A 24,318-nucleotide genomic window follows, 5' to 3' on the forward strand; every position below is an offset into this window, starting at 1 on the left:
CCACTCCTTGGCAGAATAATGTGAGTGTAGGATCACTTTCAGTCACAGGAAAAACATGTTATTATACAAATAGATAATTTATTATGCGGTTTTGTTTAAGAAGATAAGCATATTTACTGTATACACTGTTTGAATTTTGCTTGACGCTTATTTGAATTTGTCATGGCAATGAACGCGGAAATTAATGTAGAAATATTCTAAATTACGCGACTAAAAATTTTCACTCAAATCATTTGTGAGCTTCAGAGGTGAATGAATATAAATATTATACTTTTCCTCAATTTTAATTTGTTTTTAGTTGACTCGTAAACCATAAATGCTGCCACTCAAATACATATCAAAACTCATGACCGTAATTCAATGACATCATATAAATAGATTAAATCAGACCACGCTGCCTATAAATGCTTATTTATAAACAGCTCTCTAAAATTGTTTTAAATTGATAAAGAGCAGCCATTCCAGTCGAAATTAAAGTTTTTGAACCAACAGTTGGTATACTTTGGATTCAGCTGCGTGGTCTTTTTCCGTTAATAATCGTTTGAACGAAATTTAATAAACCCAGTGCTGACTAAATAACAAAAATCAACAATTCAACAAAACATTTTGAGCAGATTGATTAATCGATTTGCTAAAATAGTGGAATTGCTTGTGCCGTCCTTACTGAAGCGTGACCTTGAGAGAATACCCCGAGCCGGTACAAAATAAATTGTAAGCAGTGGACTTTCCAGCGCGAGAGAAAACGAATGTGCACGCCATAATCGGACCGTTTCTGTTGAAAATCACATCAAAACGGGCCAAGTGTGTGTCGAGGTGACAAACGACGCGATGGCAAATTAATTGGCTGGTAATAAGGTGGATCGCGCGGGCCGGCTAATATATAAAAAAGGAGCGCGGGTGTGCGCGAACCGGTTTGCCGGGCACATGAGCGCGCGACCCGCGGGCACGCCGTCCTCGCGGCTGCTCCGAGTGCCGTCCGCCACCGCAGCCGAGCCCTTCCCCCCTTCCTTCACGCTAAATAGCCGGCACCTGAGTGCCGGGGAATAGCAAGATCTGCGCCTCTTATTTTGTTCCTTGCTGGCGCCTTGGGTGCCCATTGCGCGTGTGCTGCCGGTGCACACATTTCTCGCACACTCACTCACACATCCGCACCGCCGGCACCGACGTTGGCCCCGCAGCGATCATTCCCAAAGTGGGCCTTATCGTGCACGCTCCACTTGACACCGGCGTCGCGAGAATTCGTCCTCAGGACGAACAGTGTGTTTCCAAAATTGCGACATTGACATTTGTACGAGATTTGAGACAAATTCATTCATTCAGCGTACATATATTTACTTTATTTTTCGGCAGAGATTAAGTTTTCAAAATTGCAATTATTAGACGTTTTAAACAGCTATTACTGCAAATTTTGTGGTTTTGAGCAATTACCAACTCATTTTGTAATTAAAAAGTCTCTCACTTGTTTATTCTTTTGACCGTGCCTACATTAATTGAATAATTGCGAGAGTTAAATATCCATGTTAAGCATCTAGGCTAATTGTTGTAAAAATGTTCCTATTTAGCGCTCTGTGTACTTAGCAAAGAGAAGAAATTTCTCATTTTATTTTGATTTTTAGGTTTGATTTATTTACAGCTTCATTGAATTAAAAACGAAGTTATATCACATTTAAAAATCTCTCCTCCTTTTGCCTGCCTAGCCTGGTTGTCAGTCTTTTCGCATATCACCTGATTCTGGATTTTGATGGAGCATGCAGGAAACATGCCATTTCCTATCAAAACGTATAAAATTATTTGAAAAAGTTAACTTTTTGAGCTCAAATTATTTTCATTTCAAAAACATTTGCCCAGTAACGTGGTTTAAAAAATAAAACTACATCTAACAATTAAAAGATAAAATAGAAAATTGATAGAAATGCATACGAATAAAAATTAAAATAAATTTGCTCCATGGAAATGACATGATTTCGTAACTTTTTTTGTAAAATGCTCAGAAATGAGAATGCTTTTGGACTTTTTCAACGACGATATTATTCAGGAATCGCTGCAGCTAATGTTGCTGTATGAATTATGTTTTGAATGTAAAATACTGCAGATGAAGCCTGAAACAGCTGCTGCACAGTCCGAGATCGCGGTATTTAATTTTTCATCTCAAATTTCATTCCTAAATGAGCCACCCATCCTTAATCAATTCCGTGCAGAGTAAAGCCATTGCGCCAAATTTCAGCTTTCGTGAAAAGAAAAAATATATTTTTAAAAAAAGGACAATATGATTAATAAAAAACAATATAAAAATGAAATTTGCTGTGCCAAGTCTCGCACAATTTATTCCTGTTTACACTAGAAAAATATTGTTTTTAATTTACTCAAAAAATTGGTCATTTTCCAGATTTCTTTTGTTTTAGGCGTTCGGATTTTTTTGCATGGTTTCTGTAAAAATATTAAAAATTGGCACCTCTGATGAATAGTGCTTTTCCAGGCACAAAACTTAGGAATGCTTTCAAAGCATTCCTTTACACAGGGCTTAGTTATTCAAAAGTAATATTGAATCTACTGCTACCCAATTAAGGAGAGTATTGTTTTAATCCCTAAAATTGGAATATAATTAGCATGATTAAAAATGCTTTACGAGTTCGAGCGTTGCTCGTCTATTGTTTGAGAAATTTTCCTAAATTACTCATCAAAAATCTTAACATGCTTATCGCAAACCGTCTACATTCTTCAGCATTCATTTTTGTAAATATGTATACTGTATGTATCCAGCATTCGTATAGCTGAAATAATTTTGACTAGGTGCTTCCATGGTTTAAAAATGCTGCAGAGCGTTGCCTCAATTTTTTTAAAATATAAAAGGAAATGCAATAAGCCAAAAGGTTATTTCTTAGTTCAATAAATAGTGTTTTCATAAAGGAAATCGGGAACGCACACCAGTGCACACATGATGACTCGTGTAGGTAGTCGACTTTTTCTCTCGTTCCAAAAGTTGCTGCAGATGAAATATGTATGTATAAAATGCGGCTGCGTCCGCGATGTCAATCATCCAGAGGCAGTGATCGATACTGCAACTTTTTCATCAACCTCGGCGCACGTAATTGCGAAACTTGTGCGCGAGCTGCACATATTGTTATTTTTGCATCAAACCACTTCGCCCAAAATGATAATTAGCTGCTTGCAAAGTTTGCAGCGGCGCGGTGCCGCCGTCGCCGCAGTGAATGAATAATTGTTCTCGCTCACAATCATTAATCACCGGTGGCATTCATTATTCCTTTTCAGACAGGTAGTTTACACAATTGAATGACTTGTCATAAATAAAAATGCAGATTAAAAAACAGCCTGCTTAGGTGGAAAAAATTGATGATTTCTGCCAGCGAGCCAATGGCCTATGAGCCTCGCATCAAGATTATCAATCGCCTCGGACTCACGAATACATTATACATTATCTCTTTCCAACGTCCAAACGAGTAATGATGAGCCATACAACCCGCGTATGTACCTTTAATACATAAGGGAATGAATCATCGCCGCGCGCACCGCTTAAAGCAAACCTATAATTTGCTAAGAGCTCCTTCGGGCATTTATTTATTTGTATTTTTATTGAGCAGAGTGCTTCAAGGTGTCGTTTAGTTCGTGATATCTGCCGAAACAAGCATAAATTCATTCGGTGCTACCGTGCGTCTCATCTCAAAGTAAGGTAAATAGCACGATTGTTTCAATCGTTTAATTTCTTAGCTTCTTTTAAAAGTCAATATACTCTTATTATTAGCTTAGCATTCCATGAGATTTTAGCAATAAAACAGTGGTCTACTATATGGACCACAAGAAGAACATGTGATTAAATTATCCTTCACAAAATGCATGTACTGTCTCAACAAAACAATATGATTATTTTTCCTATAACAAACTCCATTTTCTGTGTTTTCAAATTATTTTTGTCGTCCATTTACAGACGATGGTGGAGACATTAAAACATAAAATAGTAGAGTTGCAGATTATTGCAACTGGTATTTTGTTGAAAGAACGAGATTTACAAACAACTGACTTTGATTAAAGACGAAATATTTGGTTTTCCTGAAAGTAAGTGAAACCCTCTGAGTATAGGAGCTGCTTTTTTGTCTACCATTCATTCGTCATCATTTGAATTTAAAGCATCACAATGCGGGAATCGTAACGCTGTCGTCTGTCGTCCTCTATCTCTTCTCGCACGTGAATACTTAGATTTTACACTGCAGAATATTAATATATTTGTGGCTACTAATTGTGTGAACCTATCGCCGTGAAAGCGATTATTGCCAGTAACTTTTGTCAAAGAGTTGAATTTGAATTTTTTTTATAAACTAGAGGCGAATTTTTTAACTAATAAAATTTACTGGCAATCGCTGCCACAAAAATATACTTTACAACGCTCAGGAAGAATAAATACATTTTATAGAAATTTAAAAAATGTCTAGTAGTAAAAACAAGGTCGATATATATTTTAATTCACATGTTATACATATTTTAGAAATATATTGTTAAAATAAAAATAATCAATATGAATTAAAAGGAAGTGATATTTTTTTTTAAAAATAATATGGTTAAAGAAGAGCATAATGTTATAATCAAAATTTTTTGTTATATTTGTGCAACAATATTGACTTTTCTATTCAATTTTTCAGATCCCCTGTTATTCACATTTTTAAATACTAAGGAAGTTGACTTTGATTTCGCACCCTTTGCCTGCCTTCCTTTAGTTACTCTTTGGTGATTAAGTGTTTTCTTGAATTACCAATAGAACCAAGTAATACCATTCTTGTGAAAGATAGCATCACCTAATATTCTCAAAACCGATAGCGAACTGGTTGGGTGGCGACTATCAAAGCTCCTGACCTCCAGCAAAAGGCGGAGGAAATCAAATTGAAAGGGCGAAATTCGGTAGGCCGGCAGTGCTCGCAAACGATCCGATGGGGCATCAGTGCGGGATGAGCATGAACGCGAATATTGCACACGCACTCGGTCTGTACACAGCGTATACCATAATGACGAGCAGCAAGCACAGCGGCATCAATTATGCATGATATGTGTCTCATATAGTGAATATGCAGCGCGTGCCAAATACTCTCCAGCTCAATGGAGTTTGCATGGATGCGAGTTTGTATCCACACACACACACACGATGGCCAAATCGATCTTATTCTGCCGCCGCTGCTGCTGCTGCTGTGTATTTATTCGCACAAAGAGCGGGCTGCATAATCTGGCGCGATGTCTTGTTCTTATTTTCAAGTGCATGCATTGAGTGAATGGCGCGCAAACAGGCCAAGTGCATTCATGTGCGCGAGAACCGGTCTCGGACGACGGTGCACGAGCGCGCGGCTTGCGTCCTCACACCCCCGGACGGTCCTCTTGATGCATCGCCGTCGTCGTGCCGCATTTTTATCAGCCTTTGCTTGATAAATAGTGTCGATCTGCAGCCTTGTTGCTGGCCGCGCTGCACTGCGACTGGTTCCGGCGCGCACATGCCGCCAAAAAGACGATCTCGGCGCGCGAGTGCGAATTTGTAATTGACCACCGCGGCTAATGACAATCGCATAATTGTGCGAGATTGGATCAGCTGGTCAGGTGTGACAGCTTGGCAGAGCAATAAACTTGATGCAGCTTTTGAGGTTGGAGCTGATCAAGACATTCTCTCTGCGATCATTACTTTACCTCTCACAAGTTGGAACTTGCTAAAAATAATTGCGAACATAGACATCATTTTGGAGAAAATAGACATATCAGCACACACACACACCGTGCGAATGAAATAAAGAGGTTAAATTTGATGATAATATCCTCCTCCTGGGTGAATTTCGCCCAAAACTACTATTGTCTTTGTCGGCCCACTTTACTTTTATTCTGTTTGAAAACGCAATATTTTTGTGTTATGGTAAGAATAGGATTACATTACTGGGAAAACTGACAATAGAACTTCAGTGAAAGTAGAAATCCTGATTTTGGCAGTTAATATTAAATTGGTCACTCAAGACTGAAATGCGGATGGATGGTAACTGAATTTTTCATAAATTTAGAGAGTTTAGATCCTCTCTGGCTTTGTCTACCTGGACCAGAAGTTGATTTAGACATTTGCAAGAAGTGCTGCTCTACCTCACGTGCTTGAATTTAATCCCTTGAATCTTAAAATGCGGTTTCAGTAGAGCAAAAACGACCATTCACAAACGTTCCGTAAATCATCTCTTCCCTGTTATCAGTCTCAAATAGAATTATGAAAACCTATTAAAATTTTGTCATTTCTTCTCAGAAAGTGCTACACAAATTACCAAAACCTTGGTTATGTGACAAATAAACCCGAATTTTTAAAATATGAGGACTATAGTCAATTCTTATTCATCTTTATATTTTCCTTCAAGTCCCTTAAACATGAAAAATAAGTTTTCAAGATGTGCTCCATGTATGCAGAATATCACAGAAATCCAAAGGGAATATTTTTTTCCTTGCAAGCACGGAAAAATATTTGGAAAATCAATATCAAAACAAAAAATAAACACTCAGTTTATTTATCCTCGCCTAAGATTCGTGCAATTTTTTGTCTTGCTTTTTGAAGCCCACAATATGAAGCAATATATGTAAAAGTGAGTAATTTTCAATATTGTTTTACCTCAATATTAGGAAATATTGTTTATTCTGTTCTTTGGTGGTTGAATAAACGAGGGCAAAATTTGAACTCAAATTAAGCATGAGTGCAAATTTTTATTAAATATAAAGTAATCTGCTTCATTTTTTTTCGGAAACTGAAGAAAAGTTGAATTATTAAGAAAATATATCAAAGAAATGTACGTTAAATTATTCAAGTTTAGAGGAATCTTTCACTGTCATTTTAAATAACTGTTTTTACTTGCTCAAATCTGACGATTAATGAGGTTATTTCTCTTCCAGCGATTAAATGCAATGAAAAGCTTTAATTGAAATGAAATGCCACTTAAATAAAGCATTAGTTAACATTCTTGCCGGACATAAACTGCGAGAAACAAGCAAAATGCGCGATAACCATCAAACGCCACTCTAGCATTTAATTTCAAAATAGCAACGAGCTGGATTTCTCCATATATATATCGGGAGCTCTTTTTTATCAGCAAGCACATCAAGCCACTACAAGTCGCGTACGCGTTCTTACAACGCAGCCGCAATAATTAGACTTTTGAAATTCGCCTGCACGACGCACAAGCGGATCCAGCGACAGGCAATTCCACTTAAATTTCGTTTAAGCGTGATAGGGCTGCGTCGTTTGCGAATTTGCCAATGGCAGAAATTCCAATAATTCGGCTGCAAACACGAGCGGTCGGTGAGTGCCGGCATTCGGCCCCCGCTGCGAAGCGTCCGTTTGCCGTTTACTTGGGCTGGAAATTAATTCCGGCTCGGCCTGACATTGCAATCACTCATATAATGCGCCCCCTGCAATTACGCGTGTGCATAATTATTACATAAAATTGTGAAGTGTCGGTGAAATGCGCGAATATTCGCATCCATGTCGCGCTCCTTCGCCAGCTTTAGTGTGAGAGCGCGCTATTTGTCAGGCCCATTGTTTTAGCACACATTATATTGTGCTGCATGTGCTCAAATTGTGTGCTCTGGCATTGTTCGGAGCAGCAGCAGCAAGACAGGCCTAGGACATGGCAATCAATAGGACCTTTATATGCCTTGCAAATTCAACAACCTTACGTGCGTTTAGAGTAGTCTTGTCTGCCGCTGCTACTGCTCTGAAATTGCATTATTTCAAATACTGGCCGCACATTTTCTCGCGTTCGGAAATACATAATACATAATGCGGTTTGGCAGCGGGGAGGAGAGAGATGCTCGAGAAGAACTTCTTTCATGTGTGAACAACCGTAAATGGCCAGTTTCGTCTCCGCTATTCATTAATCAAAATCTGAATAAATCTCCGGCTGAGGAGATGTGCGAGTGCAGAGTGAAAAATGGCAGCATAATGGACGGCGAAGAATGGATAATTTGGATTCCTGGAATCGCGAAAACAAACAAACAGCTCTGAATCGCGCTTGATGTATGCCAGTTTGAGGTGTTTGCTAAAGCCATTGTTCACGAGTTGTAGGTTGTTCAACAATTAATTGGTGCGCAATGCCAGAAAGGCAATTGAAGAGAGCAAGAAAGAGAGAGAGAGAGAGAGAGAGATGCTGTAGGTCTTCTAAATGGGAAATAAAAGAGCTTGAATCTCTACATTGACATTAAACTGCTTGTGTAAGATAATGCTTGATCAGCTGGCATTGAAAAGAGCGTGGGATTTCCTATTTTTTGGTGCAGTTTTAATTCTATAAGCGTTCCTTAAGTAATTAGCAGTTTTTTCTGACTAGAAAGTTTCTTTTTTTTAAAGTCATAAAGAAACATGCTTAACGCTTGGACTGCAGTTTCTGATATACGGATCCTTGATTGAATTTCATTAGTCATTAACTAAAGAACGAACGTGTTAAAAATCAAGAACATGTATTTTGTCTACATATAAAATTCTTGAGAGGTAAATGAATAACAAGACATTGTCCTCGTTGATTTCAGAGTTATAAACTCGACCAGTTTCAGCAAATCTAGTCCACCATTATTTCATGAGATAAAGTACAAATCAATATACAAAAATTGACCGCGCTGATTATTTTGGGGAGTTATTCCACTCAGCAACATTAAAAAAATATTGAGAAAAATTGAAACAAGTCTCATGCATTTGAATGCAACCGAAAGTCTGACTTTCCAGCAGTGAATAAGTGATTTGCGGGTATAAACTCTGCTTTTTTGTTTTTCTATCAATTTAAACTAATTCCCAGGCTTTAAAACTTGGCTGGATACCAAGTACTTTGAAAATATAGTCGACACTCAACTTTTGATGTGATTTATGACTAATGATTTTGTACCGCAAGCACGTCATTGACACACAGACTGTATATTCATCAAGATAGGCTAGCGTGTCAAAAGATTTGTGCGTTATATTTCATTTCTCCTTTGTAAGCCCAATTTAAAGTCCACTTTCTTATCACATTCGGAGCCATAGTCCAAAATAGACTACTCTTGCCGCGACTGCTTTTCTGGCAGACATCATCAAGCAGATGAAAATTCTGTTTCATTTCTCAGGCGTCCAACATTTTTCAACATGATTGGCTACAACTTTGGCCGCGGAACAATGGTTATAGAATAAATTGAACTAATTGATTCAGTGCTAAATCGGAATAGACCAAAATATCAAGTTTGAAATTGACCCCCTATAACATCTGGAGTTTTATCCAAATCATCACTGAACTTTTTAACTAGTCAAGAAGTCTTTTAAAGAAAATACCAAAAAAAATATGGAAAAAACAGCTTGTGATCTTAACTAAGATTCAAAATTTAATTTAATGCATATCAGCAGGGTAAATTTATCCTACTGATTCACACATCCAAAATAAAGAAAAATATATATCATGACTTTGAAGCACTGCTCATTGTCAGGCATGGGTCAGTAGTTGCATTAGTTTTTTGTTCATTTTACTTGAACTGTCGCGAGGTGTTCACCTTTTTTTCTATGAATAAAAAATCCTCTAGTAGTGTACTGACCAAGTAGGCAGTGCGTTGAAAATGTAAATCTACCCTATTTGACGATATTTGTTAAATTAAAAATGGCATCGACTTGTTTTTTCTGTTGGGTGCTGCAACCTATTTGATAGGTTTCGCTTTGCCGAAATATCATCAATCAAACATTCTTTTAGTCTGACTATGCATCGTATATTTAAGAAAGCTGCCGGTTCCTGAACTGGGACGAAAAACGTGCCTTTTAGAATTAAATGCTTGACAGTGCATAATTATTAGCGGCTGATCTTGGTCGCACGATTGCGAAGCGCGGCCCAAATGCACTTGACTATAAAATAAAATCGGTGAATTTGCATTATAGTGAACACAAAGTACGGAGCCGATCGTCCGCACGGCGCCCAGCTGAATGATGTCTTCCGCATTTTGGTGCTTCCGGCTACGAAATCGGGGAAATTGCCGCGCGACGTTTTTGCACTGATCAAGTGGACAGCAGCAGCAGCAGCAGCAGCAGCAGCAGTCGGACGGGGACAGTCACATGCATAATTATGGGGCACTGCGAAGGGGGCTCGGTAATAAATTTTTGGTGGGGTGTAACACGATGATGGCCGCCAATATTATATTAGATAAGAGCCATTCCCACACCCCCGTCCAATATATCCCTCGATACACTCGCACACGGTCAAAGAGCGGTGTGTGTGTGTTCAGCGGCGGCAGATCTGCATTCTGCGCTTAGCAACTGACTGCTGCTGATGGCCGAATTATTGTGTGTGCCAACATTCTTTTTTCGACGGCCATTGATTTTGGCATGTCACTTTCGCGACACCGGCAGCAGCACACATGACCATGTCGATGATGATCATGATGAGGGTGTTATTTGCTGGCAGGTTTTGAGTGAATTCGCGCCACGACCATATGCATACCTGCTGATGGATCGCGCATGATTTTCTTTATTTGCTGCGCTTTTATACGCTAAGTGTCGTATATTTTATGTGAGCACACAATAAATATTCAGTATATTCGGTGTTTGCATGAGAGTTTATGACAAGCTGTATGTAGTTGAGCCTAATTGAAGTAATTACGGGTGTAATTTGCAATGCATACGAGTGTGTGTGAGTGTGCGCGCGCGTTGTGCGTGTGTACTCTTTCAAGCGAGAGGGTTAAGACGTTATAATTTGCTCTTTTGAGCCATGCATGTTGTGCAATTAGTGACGATCACGACTTTAGCACTAATCATGCTCAAGGACTGGGGTGGGTGTACCTGGAAATTGAAGAGTACTTCCAAAATTACTTTATTTGTAAAAGACAAACAATGAGAAAAATCAAAATTCTTGTCCATAGTATTCCTGGGACAATGAGTTGCACAAATAATGAATCCTGGCCTCATTTGATTTCCCTAGAGACAGTTTTTATATTAAATAAAAATAATACATTAAAAAACAGTTATTCACGTGACAGTTTTGTCCATATTACAGAAGTGAACACTTCGTTTTTATAAAATTTGAAGAAAATTGCTTTAAAAATAAATGAGTACGAAAATTGTGTTTGGGGCCACTAGGGGTGTCATGGGTATGTGTCCCTGACACATGCAATTTTAACATCATCTATGAAATAGCCACAACATTTAAATTCTTCAAGACTAACTTTAAACCAAACTGAATTTGAGTCGAGTTGCTGGCAGACATGATCCATTCATATTTTTATGATTAGTTTCTTTCTTTCTTTCTAGAAAAATATGCATTTTAGATTTCTGAAAATGACACGTGTTTGCTTAGAATCGAAGCAAGAGGGAGAATGTAAATTTATTTTTGAATTATGCTCCTCTAAATATCTTTTAAATCGCGTCGGAATAATAATATGTATAAGTTGGTAAACACGCTATTTTAACATAACAATAACTATTGACACTATTTTTTTGGTCTCGCCAAAAAATTGATTTTTATACAAAGTCTTAATCTTGAGACACGGTAAAGCATGTGCAAAAATAATACAAATCAATCTAGCCCAGTTAATGTTGTTAATAATTATTTAAATTTGACCCTTTAATGATAGGCTATAGTCACGTTGGTGGCTTTGCCTGGAATAAAAGTATATTATACACAAATTGCTCATGTGACAATGATCTGTGCAAAACGTGCTCTGTAATTATGGTAATTATTGCAAACATTAAAACATAAAATAGGTGATTGCCCATGTGTGCACAAAACATGCATAGCCGTATTCAGTGCAAAAAGCGGACCAATCGTAATCGTAAAATTTGCTGTCGGAAGAAAAAGCAAACGCTTAAAACGCTTCTCCAGCCTGTTGCCGTTCCCAGTCGTTATGGGATAGATCATAATCCAATTAAGATTTCTGTCTCCTTCACAAATGAGTAGTTTTTATTATATGCATCGGATCGCGCTGAGCGCGACGTTTTTTACGCCCGAAGATGATTCACTTATGACGAACGCCAAGCGTAGTATAATTCCTTAAAAATGCTCTCGCAGCAGTTATATGCGAATGAATCAACCACGGGCAACGCAATAAAGTTCAGTGTGTGCTACGGCGGCGTCCTCGTCGTTTTATCGTGGTCGTATGTTTCCCAGCTTATCTCGGGCTGAATGTGCATGGGCGTTCGTCCGCCTCACTCATCATGGCTCGGCAGCGGCCGGCTCCCAAGACCTCAGTCGCGCTCGCCAGCCAAGAAGAGAGAAAGAAAGTGTATACGATTCGAATCGAGAGGTTCGAACCGAAATAAAATTCTCTGTTTTTTGCGCTACCCCTACTCGAGAACAACACTGACTGCGTGCCAGACGGCAAAGAAAAGCTTATTAGTGTTGAAAAATAGCCGCGATTCCGCATTTTATTCGCACGAGAGGAACTAGCTGCTGCTGTTGGCACTGGGCGAATATCTCGACCAAATTGCGACGCCACGCCAGGCATTTTCGGAGACAAATTTCTGCCCATTTAAGTGAAACGGCATGTGTGCGCGTTCCGTGCAGTGCTGACTTCAAAGAAATTGTTATGCGTTGTCCGGAAAATCGAGCCAGCGTCGGCATTTTTGTCTGCCGCCATGCGACTGAGTGGGAAATTCTCGCCTGGCTCTGAGGGAGGATTTTTCGGGTGCTGAGCACTAAAATTCTATGCTTCAGAAAAATGAGTATCGCTCGGCTTCATTTCATATTAGGTCAAACTTATTGTTCCAAAAACTATCACGACAAGATGAAAATTTGTGGTTTGTTAAGATGGTTTTATTATATTTTAATTTTACTTTCAAATACCATGCGCTTCGTATTCCCATTTAGCAATAAAAACTGTTGAATTGTTGTTAAAATTCCAATTTCACCCTCAAGGAAATTTTGGAATATAGGGCAAGGTCGGATATACTTTTTTAAGATGCTGATAAGAAAAAATTGAATCTAAAGATGGAATGAGAAGTTTTCAAAGCCAGTTTTGCAGATGACACCTGAAACTGGCTAAAATTGCAATACTAATCAGTGCTGGATGAATTTTGTTGTTGTTCTGTCTCTTTGCTGATGATTTTTTCGGCGTACAATCTTGGAAAAAATCTCATTGCATCTTGAGATTTAATTTCCCCCGTCAGCATCTTAAAAATTTTAAAGAAAGTACTAAAGAAAAACACTTATATGACTGTCGTCAATTGAGAGGTGGGAATAATTATTGGTTTGGTGTGAATATCTTGCTCAAAACTGGTCATGACACTATATACCATACTGCTTATTCACAATTGTGCGGTATTATTTGTTATATCTGAACCTTTGGTTTTTTGAAAATGCACATTAAAATTGTGTTCGCTCTTTTTTGAGTTCATACTTATATTGGAGAAAATTTGTTTCAATTCTAAATCTCGAGAGAAATAAATAAAAACATTTTGAGGGATAACCTTGCATCCATTATTAATTTATTACTTACTGCTATATGCTCTTTCGTAAAAAATTCAAAAGATTCAGTAAAATTTGAACCCTGTTAAAATAAAACTATAAAGCAACATTCATAAGATATTGTGTGTTTCATAGATTGGAAGCCATCATAATGTGTCCGTTCGTAATTTAATATTTTCATGTTGGTATAGAGAGCATATAAATAAATTATTTTAAAAACTCTCAAATTCTTCGTTTTTAAACGAGTTTTTATGCAGTAACATATAAACTAGCACACTCATCAAAGTTTGAGAAAAATATCTAAATCAGTTGTAGTTTTAGAGACAACGAAGATTGCATTTAAAACAATACAGAACAGGAGGCAGTTAGGCGGGCATGGTAAATCTTTAAACTGATTTCGCAGGCAGCAAGCAGAAAAGTAAGTCGCGTCTCTTTCACTTCATGACCTCTCCATTGTGTTCAAGTTGACATAAAAAAGGCATTAAGTTACCCATACACACAGGATGAGCTGCACTCAAATAAATGACTAAAGAAGATGCAATCTGAATTAGCAGCAAGACGAGAGGAGTGAGTGTTTTTTGTTCTGTCGCGCGCGCACACACGCTATACGTACACAATGTGCACGTTTCTTCAAAGGTACTCCGTATTTTCACTCGCTCGTTTACTGCGGCTCCTTGTTTCCAGCAAAGGTCAACAGCACCTATAATTAATGACAATTTGACGAGCACCCCTTGGCGCACCTTACTTATTTATAAGCAAATCCAAGAGTCAGCGTGTGCATGCACTTGTCATCTGGCTCAAAGAGAATTTAATATTCCGTGCCCCTAAGCGTAAATGCTGCTTGCAACTCTTATGCGAAAGCAAACGCATCCTGGCCAGATGCAATAGTCACAGAAACTAAAACTTAAAAGTTAGATCTGACTGTATTTTACTATTTTCTGGATACTAACAGACTATCTTGATAATTTTTTCATATAAGTACTAACATGTATTATGCAATTTCTTCAGTTTATCTATTTTGGGTTTAAGATTAAGACGTTTAAAAATAAAAATAAACAATTAGGAACATTAGCGGCTCAAAGCGCGGAGAATTTATGCTGTTTGCAATATTTTGCTAGTTCTAATACATAGTGTGTTCCCTTAATGCTCTTTTTTGTATGGATCTTGTTAGCTACACTAATTAAGCATTATTTCTATTGTATTTAATCATTGAAAACTTAATAAAATACCAATTTTGTCTCTTAATCCAATATAAACGATTGTGTAATAAATGAATCGAGGAGACATTGAGACTAAGATCAATATTTTAATCATAACGTCGTTATAATTAGCTATAATGATGACTTTAAAATCCCTTATACATCAAAAATTAAAAAAGTAAAATTTTTGCTTTCTTTATTCGTTATGGATAATGCTTATTGAAAGTCTACTACAAGCACAAATTCCTTGGGGTATGAACGCGTAATGCATTAGGTAGAATCTTTGATTAAGGGGTTATAAAATTTTCGAACAATGAGTTAAAACTATGGTTTGAAGTGAATTTTCTATTAGTAAAAGTTTCTGAACCAATGATTTTCTTTTTTCACTTTCTGTTTATTTTGTCTGCATGGCAATGCACGGGAAAGAATTGTACTGCAGACCCACAATGAGGCTAAATTCGGAACTAACATTTTAAACATTTTCGCTTATGTTGCCAATCAGATTTCTAAGCTTAATATTGCTTTTTTTAAATTTTGACGCACAGTATAAATTTTGTGTCTTTCTAAATTGATTTAACTTTAATTTTCTTTTTGGAAAATTGTGTGTTTTCAAAAGCATTCTAACTGAAAACAATTAATTATTCCTTTTGATATCTACAGTCAAAAGTTATCTATTCAAACCTTTGGAATTCATATTAAAGACTGCCGGACTTAATTTAGTAAAAAATTACCTTTAAACGAGTAAACACTCTAGTTCACATTAAAGGCATTAAATTGTTGATCGGCTTGAGTGAGATTTTAAAGTATGTTCCCCTCTTAATTTTGCATGTGCAACTATATGAGCTCAAAACTTTACACTAGAAGCACATTTCAACAAAATATATAGTAAAATATTGTTTTAAATTTTTAGAGGAGAAAAATAAGTGACTAAATATAACGTTTTCTAAGAATTTTAGCTCTCTTATAATATACGAAAAATAGCAGTGGAAATGTTTTAAACTCAAGGGCTGTGGCGTTATATCCTTCACTCGGCCTTGACGACACCAGCAGCAACATTTAAATACTAAAACTAATGCACCTAAATTTGAGTTCCCTTCTGAAGTTCTTCAATTTTTATCGGATTTATCCTAACAGACCCAATTGAGATCCTACTTATATTGATGCATATTAATCATCAACCGATTTTCCTAGAAAATTGCAGTCAGAGCTGACCACTAACTGACCATATCAGACAGCTAGATGCAATTTTCGTCTAACGATCAGAGAGTATAATATAGCAGGCGGCTACCATGATCACAGGGGTTGTTTATCATCGCACACGGTGTAGCGGGCGGAGATGCTGCGCAAGCGCCCGCACTAATGGCTTCTTTTTAAGCATCACCGCAGCTCAACAACACAGCAACGGCCGGCCGAAAGCGGACCGACGAGGGTGGTTTTCCCTCCCGCGATCGTTTCATGCGTACTCACGTTCGATTTGGCGATAACTCGTTGCAAGAAAAACACAAATTCCATCTTAACTAAGGGCAAAAACACACTGAAATCACACGAACACATTCACTCACTTGCAGCATTTCGTCACTTTGCGGAGGCAGCGAGGCACGCACTAAAAATTTCGGGGGTTGAAAGTTTGTTGGGTCCCGCTACTCATCAGCGAGTAGGCCTGCACCCCCCTACTCACGCGGCCGATGCACGCCAAGAACTACTGACCCCCTTATAGCTTTTATAATGCTATTTTTACCATAACAACTCCCACCCCATGTGCCAGTGTCAGCTGTTTCTAAACTTTTCTATGAAACAAACACACGCACATCTACGCACAACACCCCTCTGCTGGACATCAAACAAGTTTTTTTTTCTATACCGTCCATTTGAAAAGTTCAGAGGCCTCTTTTTCACTCGGCCTACTGCTCATCCCTTTTGTGCGTTTCTAATGAAAGAGATTTTTTGTGAGCAAAATGCTGCAGCAGCCTACGAATTTGCTGCGCTGCGTGCAAGAGGGAAGAGAGTCGCAAAGATGCCAAAGGCGGAACCTTTGAACCTTGATTTGATTCAACTTGTATTTTATTAGTTTTAAGAAACTGGTAAACTCCATATTTTATAATGTAAATAGTTTCAAATTACACTGTAAATGGTGAAATTCACAATTAATGTTCTCATTGAATGTCAATGAATTAAAAATATTTAGATGCAAGTCACATGTTCATGTTCAGTTATATGCATGGGTTAATGCCAAATAAACTAGTAGGAACCGAAGATGCGCGCAAACAAACGTTTCTTTACAATTATCACGTTCATATCCTGGTCATTTCTTTCTCTCTGAGAGATTGTCAGCCAAATGAAGAATACTCAAATTATTTTTTTTTTAATTTTACAATAGATTTATAAAAGTGCTAAATATATTTTACTTCCATTCAGTTTATATCCTTTTGCGTTTGCGGCTTTAGCAGTATGAAATTGTTTTGAAAATGGTAAAAACCAATTTGGCTAGATTTCAGCACTGTTTTTGCGAGCTCACTGAATTGTCATCAGTATCAATAACCTGTTCGGTTCACACTTTGATAAAACCTGATATTAAATGAAGATATTGAATTCGTATTTAAAGCTGAATAATAATAAACAAAATTACATTTAGTTTTAACAACACTCATTTCGCACCTCTCTTGCGGAAAAAATAAACTCATTTTGGTAGACGCTTGCCTCTACCGCCAGTACCGCCACCCAAATGTAACCCCTTCACGTTTCTTTTGCAAGCAAAGATGCGCTGCCGTTCAGAAGTAAGGGTCCGATTATTTTTCGCATCGGGACGGTTGGCGTGGCAAACGAGGCACAGAAAACACTTTGTATCTGGACGCATTCTTTAGTTGAGGCTGAGGTGTGACAGCTCTGAACCCCACGGCGTGGAGATCGAAAATAATTGCTCTCAACAGGTATAAATGGAACTGAGGAGGTTCTCGCTTATGCAGGTAATAAATTTTGACCTTCCAACTGCTGTTTGTGTTTATGGCGAGGTAGTATTCAAACGGAGACTAGCTGATTTCAACGATTTTTTGTAATTTTGGTCCGTGAACACCTGATAAATAAATTGAATGATATTTTTTTTTAAATAATATCGGTATATGATATTTATTGTTTAGATGATATGCGGAACTGATCTCGTTGATGTTAAAGAGTAGTTATTTTTTTATCATTTCAACTAGGTTCAGGCAAATCCTTCAGCCAGATGCACGGGAAAAATAAAGATATCTATTGGCTAGAAAAAACAAAGTTACAAAATGAAATGGTTCTTGAAAATTAAATTAAAATATTTTAAGATTTTTAAATTTTGTGTTCTTATACCTTTTAACTCATGAATCAGTTTGTCACGCACAGCTATCTATTACTTAGGAATGAAAATGATGCTGCATTGTATTTTTGTAAATTATTTTAAAAATCTCCAGATTAAGGTCAGAAATTAAATTTATATTTAATTTTAAATCCTTTCTATGAGTTATTTGTGGGTAAAAATATTTTTTCCAACTTTGTTTTTGCACTTTTTCCAATTAAAAAAATCAGCTTTGGATTCTAAAGACATTCCAATAGTGAGAAATATTTTAAAAATATAGTTTTCTTCAAGAATATAAATGGGAATAAGAAATAAGCACTGGGATGAATTCTATAGAATTGATTGTTATTTAATTTTAACTCAACACCTTTTTGTATAAAATATCACTGAAAAACTATCACAATACCGCACATTTTCTTCTTGGAAACTGCAGAGGATATTGTCGTCCTTTTTCTGTCATTGGTTTTGACACGTTCTGATAATATTTGAAAAGGAAAACCAAGATTAGCTCTCGCGTAAATATATGAACAAATACACATGAGACAGTTGCTGATGCGCGCGAGAGGAGCAAGCCTCGTAGCACAACCGCACAATTTATAATATTTTATCCATTCACTTCCAAACAGAGAGCGAGTGAGTGATGTGTATTTTGGACCGAGAATGGGCGTCGATTCATCTGGGATGTGATAAAGACGGAAAATAAACCACACAGATTTCTCTGTCATAAAGTGCTGTGCTCTCTTTTGAAAAACCAACCACGCTGTGAATATGATGAGAATCCCGCGTGTAAATGGTGTTTCAAATGTTAAGTTTGGCGCCAATGTTATCAAATGGCATGATTTGACTCTGCGATTGGGGCATTTTGACGATTTCAACTTGGAAAGTGAAATTTTAATGCCTTGAGCATATTTGAGCACGCATAATTTCTATAGCATATTTGTCCATAAATTTGGCCAAAAGTATGCGGGGGCCAGCTGCGAAACCGCAACGACGCCGGCAACAGCTCGAACGGATATAAAAAATTCAAAGCGGCGCCGGCAATTCAAGGAAACGCTAATGATCACGGCGGCGTAATGATAATAAATTGGCCCTCGCATGCAAGTCCATCTCGGGGCAAAATAATGAGAGGGAGCCGTGCGAGTGCACTTTCGGCCGGGGGATTCTTGCTTAAATCGATGAGCTGAATATAAGACAGTAAATATTGATTGAGCGTGTGATTTGGCGGGCAGAAATCTCACGGCAGAAAAAAGCCAAGTAAAAAGGAAGTAGAGAGGGCATTAGGGGGCCCTTTTCGACCGGCAAGCTCTTGCGACCACGAGAAAATGAACTGTGACCCAAACAGCATTCAATTTACGTCACGCTCCAAATGAATTATTGCTTCGGCGCCTCTCTTCTTTTGCTTCATATTTGTGTATGAAAAAATATATTTTAAACCTTGATAGCTACTAGCTATATGCTTTTTAATTGTAAGCTTGTTTTGGAAAATTTATAAAATGAACATGTTTTTAATTTTTCAATTTATTTTGTTGCAGCGCACCATGAAAATGATGAGCATTCCTCGCAAAGAACTTTAAGTGTCTCCACTAGTAACAGCTTTAATGAATCGAAGTGTTGGAATTTATCCATGGAAAATGACATCGACACATCAAGAAGAAAAGGTAAGAAAATAATATGCTATTGTTAATTGATAGAATATTGTTTTTACCGTGCTTTTATAAACGAATTTATTCTAGAACTGAAGCAATTTTTCAAGAATATATGCACATTAAATTGGCTTTTGTTAAATTATGTAGATATTTCATGCGACTTTAGCCCCAAAAGCAATACAGCTGATTGTTTGATGGGTGAAAGCAATATTTTATACCTTGAAAATCATTCTAACTTGCAAAAAGAACAAAAAGGGGACTTAAGAATAACAATCTGTTGCTTGATCTGATATGTATATACTATGTAGGAAACACTGCACTATTATTTTCCATTGGGATTCAATAACAGGTTAAAATTAAAAGATTAAAATATTATTCAACTCAAAGAACATTTTTAAAAAATGAAACTATCTCATGATAATTTAGTTATAGCTAAACTGATCTACTTTTATCGAGTAGCATTTCGAAAGGCATAGATGTTTTAAAATGAAATTAATTTGATATTGGCTATGGTATTAATAATTTATTGAATCAAACAATTCAATCTTTATAAACTCGTGATATTCTTTTTAAATTATAAGAGTAGTTCTCCTTCAAAGATTAATGTACCAAAGATTGAAAAAGCTCCAATTTAGGAAATACATCAGCTATTCTTGGAGCATTCTTTGTTTGAAAATGAATAACTTTTCGTTGGATACGCGAATGAAATAAAATAAATTAATGACTAACATATAATTATTATGAGTCGTTAATGTACTATCAGTCTATCGGCTCTTTACACAACATCATTAAAAATGCAAATATGAATTACACCGGACGGTGTAGAAAAACTTGTCTCCGAGTCACTCTTCCCAGCTCTCGGCAGAAATTTTATGCACTTGCTCCAGCTCACCCTGACGGTGTTTTTCCGCTGCAAAATCGCACGGCGGCCCGAGGAGAATCGCTTCGTAAGCACACACGTGTTAATGCTGAATGCGAGAAAAAGAGGCGAGAGCATTTAAAAGCAGCATGTACACGTATAGTATAGAAAACACATATGCATGCATATATTTATATACACATACGCGCAGCCGAGAGATTCATCTCGCTGTATTAAGGATTTTCTCTTCTCGTTGCTCAGCGTGCAGGCAACACCAGCAGGGCGGATTGTTGTCAAGAAATAAAAATGCGGGAAAATGTGCGCTAGGGGTGGAGAAAAGAGAAATTTTAATGACAGATGAATGCGAAAACAAAAAAGATTGAGAGATACACGCAGGCACACACAAAAAGTCAGCCCCTGGCGGAAACACACAACAATGTTGTCGTCGCCGTGATGCTTGTGGTGCGGTACAGCGCATTCGTTTATTATGAAATGCGCCTGTATTTATGTATGTGAAGTCGCTGAACACACTTTATGGCGTTTGCGAATAATAAATGATGTGCTCTCCTCTGATGATTCCTCTCTGCCGAAATAATTAAAAGAAAAATATTCCCGCGGGCACGCGAAACTTGAAGTGTCTGCGTGCACTGAGCGGAAAAGGAAAAAAATGAATATCAAAAGAATTGAAATTTACGAAATGGTTGTCCCCATAGGAAATATTTTTTCGGTTAGCGAATAATTTGAAATTGATCAAAGCAATTATTTGTTTACAAAAAATGAAATTGTTGAAAAATTTAGTCAGTCATTTCAAAATCCCTTTTTAAATTTCAATTCACCTGTCCCTGCCATTCGTATTAGGAAATTTACTTTTAAATCAAAAGGCTGATAAATGGTGAGCGTTGATTGCTGCCTTGCCGCACACAAAGACAGTTTCAACAGCATCGACTAAATACGGTGGAAAGAGAATCCTAGCAAAAACTCGGCGGCCGCGGCGGCCACTCAGCATTTTGGCCGTGTGTGCAGAATTGCCGGCGCACCGCCCGCTGGTTTGGCCGGCTGGTGGTGTGTGTCCTCAGCCCCTTCCATGCGAGTCTCAGGTGGATCCTCGCGGGGTAAGCCCGGCCCACCATCATCCGAACGCGTCCGAAGCGGTTCGGAGTGGCTCGAAGCGGCGACTCCGAGAACGTGCGTTTGTTGTATGGTGGCTCGGCAAAGGTTCCCAAAGTAGTAGACAACAGCTCAAATTCAAGCAGGTTGCGATTCCAAGTCCCCGAGAAGCAGCAGCGTTCTCTCTTCATGAGCCCCTGATCCGGGAGCCCCGCTCACCCCCGTCGACGGACTAAGTTGTTGTTTTCGTGTGAAAATGGTGAATTAACCGGCAGAAGCGCTGGAGACGTTCACCACCGCCTTTACGGCGGCCACTCAGGCCCATCATGCCGTGTTGCCGGCCCAAGCCTGGTGGAGCTCCGCGGGCCCTGCCACGGCCCCTGGAACTGTCGTCGAATCCACGGCCGTTGGTGCCGGTGGCACCGGACTGCTTGATCTGTGCTTCGTCACAACAGGTACAGGCCCATTCCGTTTCTTTTCCATTGTTGGGCTTTAAAGATGATGAAGACCTGTGGGAAATGGAAATAAACTAAAAATATCACGGAAAATCTTGTCAAAATTGAAAAACGGTGGATTTTGAACGAGTTTTAATTACTCGAAGTTCTAAAATGAATTCCTTTTTTTAATATTTCTAATATGGAATTTTAGCAACTTGACACCCATTTGAATTTTAATTACAGATATGCTGGAAGTTTAATTTTTGTTGGCACTAAAATGTTGAAAATTTTTAAGCTTGATTTTTTTAGACTTTGAAACTCTAAAAATGGTATATGAAAAAGCAGTTGTCTTTCTTTCAGTTCAATATTTACATAGGGAAACAATTTAGCTTCAAATATGGTCATTAAAAGTGACTAGTTATTTCAATTAAAACAATATTTTGTTGATACCATGGCTCCAGTAGAATTAACAAAAATTTGGCGGCGAGCTTGCAGCAATGGAAACTGATAAAGTCACAAATGATAAAGAATCCAGAAGAAAATCAACAAAGAACAATTTCATGATTCAGATACATGACCTTAAATTGAAGTAAATAGAAGGTATAAACTGAAATGTTTAGGAGGTCTCAAAAACAAAGTTTTGAGCAAATTTTCCATTTTTATCCCCAGGCTAAAATTTTATGCTATCAATATACAGTTCAAATAAAAACATTTATACTGCTGCATCTGCTGAATCTCTGAAATTGCTGCTAGGACTCATGGAAAAATAGCCTGCAACGAAAGCCAGCATCCGCAATTAAATTCCGTCCGCACCATAGCCGAGTTATTAAAGCCGAAATGCTATAATGCAGCGAAAATCGATAAAACGGACCAAAACAAGTCGCAGAAACAGGCGTACAAAGCTTTGAAAGCTTCAAATACACGGACCCTCTCGACTCTTCTGCGTTTGCAACGAGTGCATCCGGTTCTAGCTGATAAAATTCGTTGCCTGTGTGCAAGACGCGCACTACGAAAGAAAAAATTAAGGGGCGCCAGTCGGAGAAAAGTGTGCGGGGAAGGCAGCTCGACTGCTGTTATCATGTGGAGCGCTACCCTCGGGCTCTGAAGAGCTCTCGAGACACTGCCTTGCCTTGGAACTGCGCTACAAGGGCACTTCCTTTTCAAATTCCTCTGCTCAAATTATTTCGGCTTGCTGGTTGCGCGCTCATAATGCCTTGCAGCAGCTGAGTGACAATCTCTGAATTCCGAATTCGAAAAAGTTCGTGAAAATTGGTGATCATTAAAAGCAATGTTGTTGCTATTCGCTACATTTTCTAACAAAAAAGAGTAAATTGATGTATGTGACATTACTGCAAAGCAAGTTGAACAGGTTATTGCGAACTCTTGCAAGTTGCGTTAGCGCAATTCCCAAATTATTTATAATTTTTTTAAAAAGTTAGTAAATCAAACGAAATGTTACAACCTCCTTACATGAAAGGTATTTTTTACTAGAACTCACAAAATGCCTTGATAGAAACTAATTAACGAGGAAGTATAATTAATTTTGAGTAATTTTTGTTCCTGTGATATTGCAGTATCACAATTTCATTTCCAATTAAAAAAATGCAATTTATTTTATCTGATTTTTGTTTGCACATAGTACGTCTGATTTGAAGGAAAATTTATTTATTTATCATTTATGACCATTTTAAATTGTGGTCCCAACAAATTTGACTGAAAATGAGAAGTATACAGGTCCCATTAGGCTCGCCATCTACACTTCTACACACAATAATAAGTTTCAGAACTCAGAATCTGAATTAAACCAAAATCTTGGTTAAACAGCATCAGCGCAGTTAAAGGCACATGAGTGGGTGGATGTGAAAAGGCTGCTGCGATGGAAACGTCGCACGCGTTATTGTCGCTCCGTCAACGATAAATAATATAAATATAAAGTTGCTGCGGTGATGCTATTATGCTGAAACAAGTCAAAATGAAGCAAACCTTCATTAGCGGACGCGGTGTGCATGCAGGTGGCACCGCTCAGGTGGGCGGTACTGTGGGTGCATTTTTCAAATTCACCACTGGAAAATTACACACCGCCACAGCCTGCGTGCCCCTGGCCCCTTTTCCTCGATAGCCAACCTTCCTGTGCATCAGGCAAAGACGGAGAAGAACAGCAGTATAGGCGTGTGGCTCGAAACAGAGGCGTGATTATCATTATTTCACGGCCGGTGAAATTACATTGGAAGCGGTGGACACACGCGAATATATCATTTAAAAAGCATCACCTGAGTGCAACAATTAAAAAAGAAGGCGGGCCCTCACTGGAAAATTTTGTTGCTGTGCACGGTTCG

The 24,318-nt window shown here is 38.0% G+C and overlaps 1 protein-coding gene and 1 long non-coding RNA gene across 3 annotated transcripts in view; one reads left to right on the forward strand and one right to left on the reverse strand.

The window, feature by feature from the left end:
* LOC135939449 (uncharacterized) overlaps positions 1-16,387 on the reverse strand; it is a 35,582-nt gene extending 19,195 nt beyond the window's left edge. The window contains exon 1 of the long non-coding RNA XR_010574740.1: positions 16,174-16,387. This is a non-coding gene — a long non-coding RNA (uncharacterized LOC135939449). The remainder of the gene's footprint in view (positions 1-16,173) is intronic.
* wge (winged eye) overlaps positions 1-24,318 on the forward strand; it is a 106,450-nt gene that overhangs the window by 47,111 nt on the left and 35,021 nt on the right. Inside the window, exon 2 of one of the 2 annotated variants that reach the window (XM_065483843.1) lies at positions 19,466-19,591. In XM_065483843.1, coding sequence (XP_065339915.1) covers positions 19,466-19,591 — 126 coding nt within the window. Of the gene's footprint in view, positions 1-19,465; positions 19,592-21,665; positions 22,001-24,318 lie in introns of those variants that run through there. The other variant, XM_065483844.1, reaches the window with a different exon arrangement.

This window comes from Cloeon dipterum, chromosome 3 (genome assembly GCF_949628265.1).
Source record: "Cloeon dipterum chromosome 3, ieCloDipt1.1, whole genome shotgun sequence".
NCBI classification, from domain to species: Eukaryota; Metazoa; Arthropoda; class Insecta; order Ephemeroptera; family Baetidae; genus Cloeon; species Cloeon dipterum.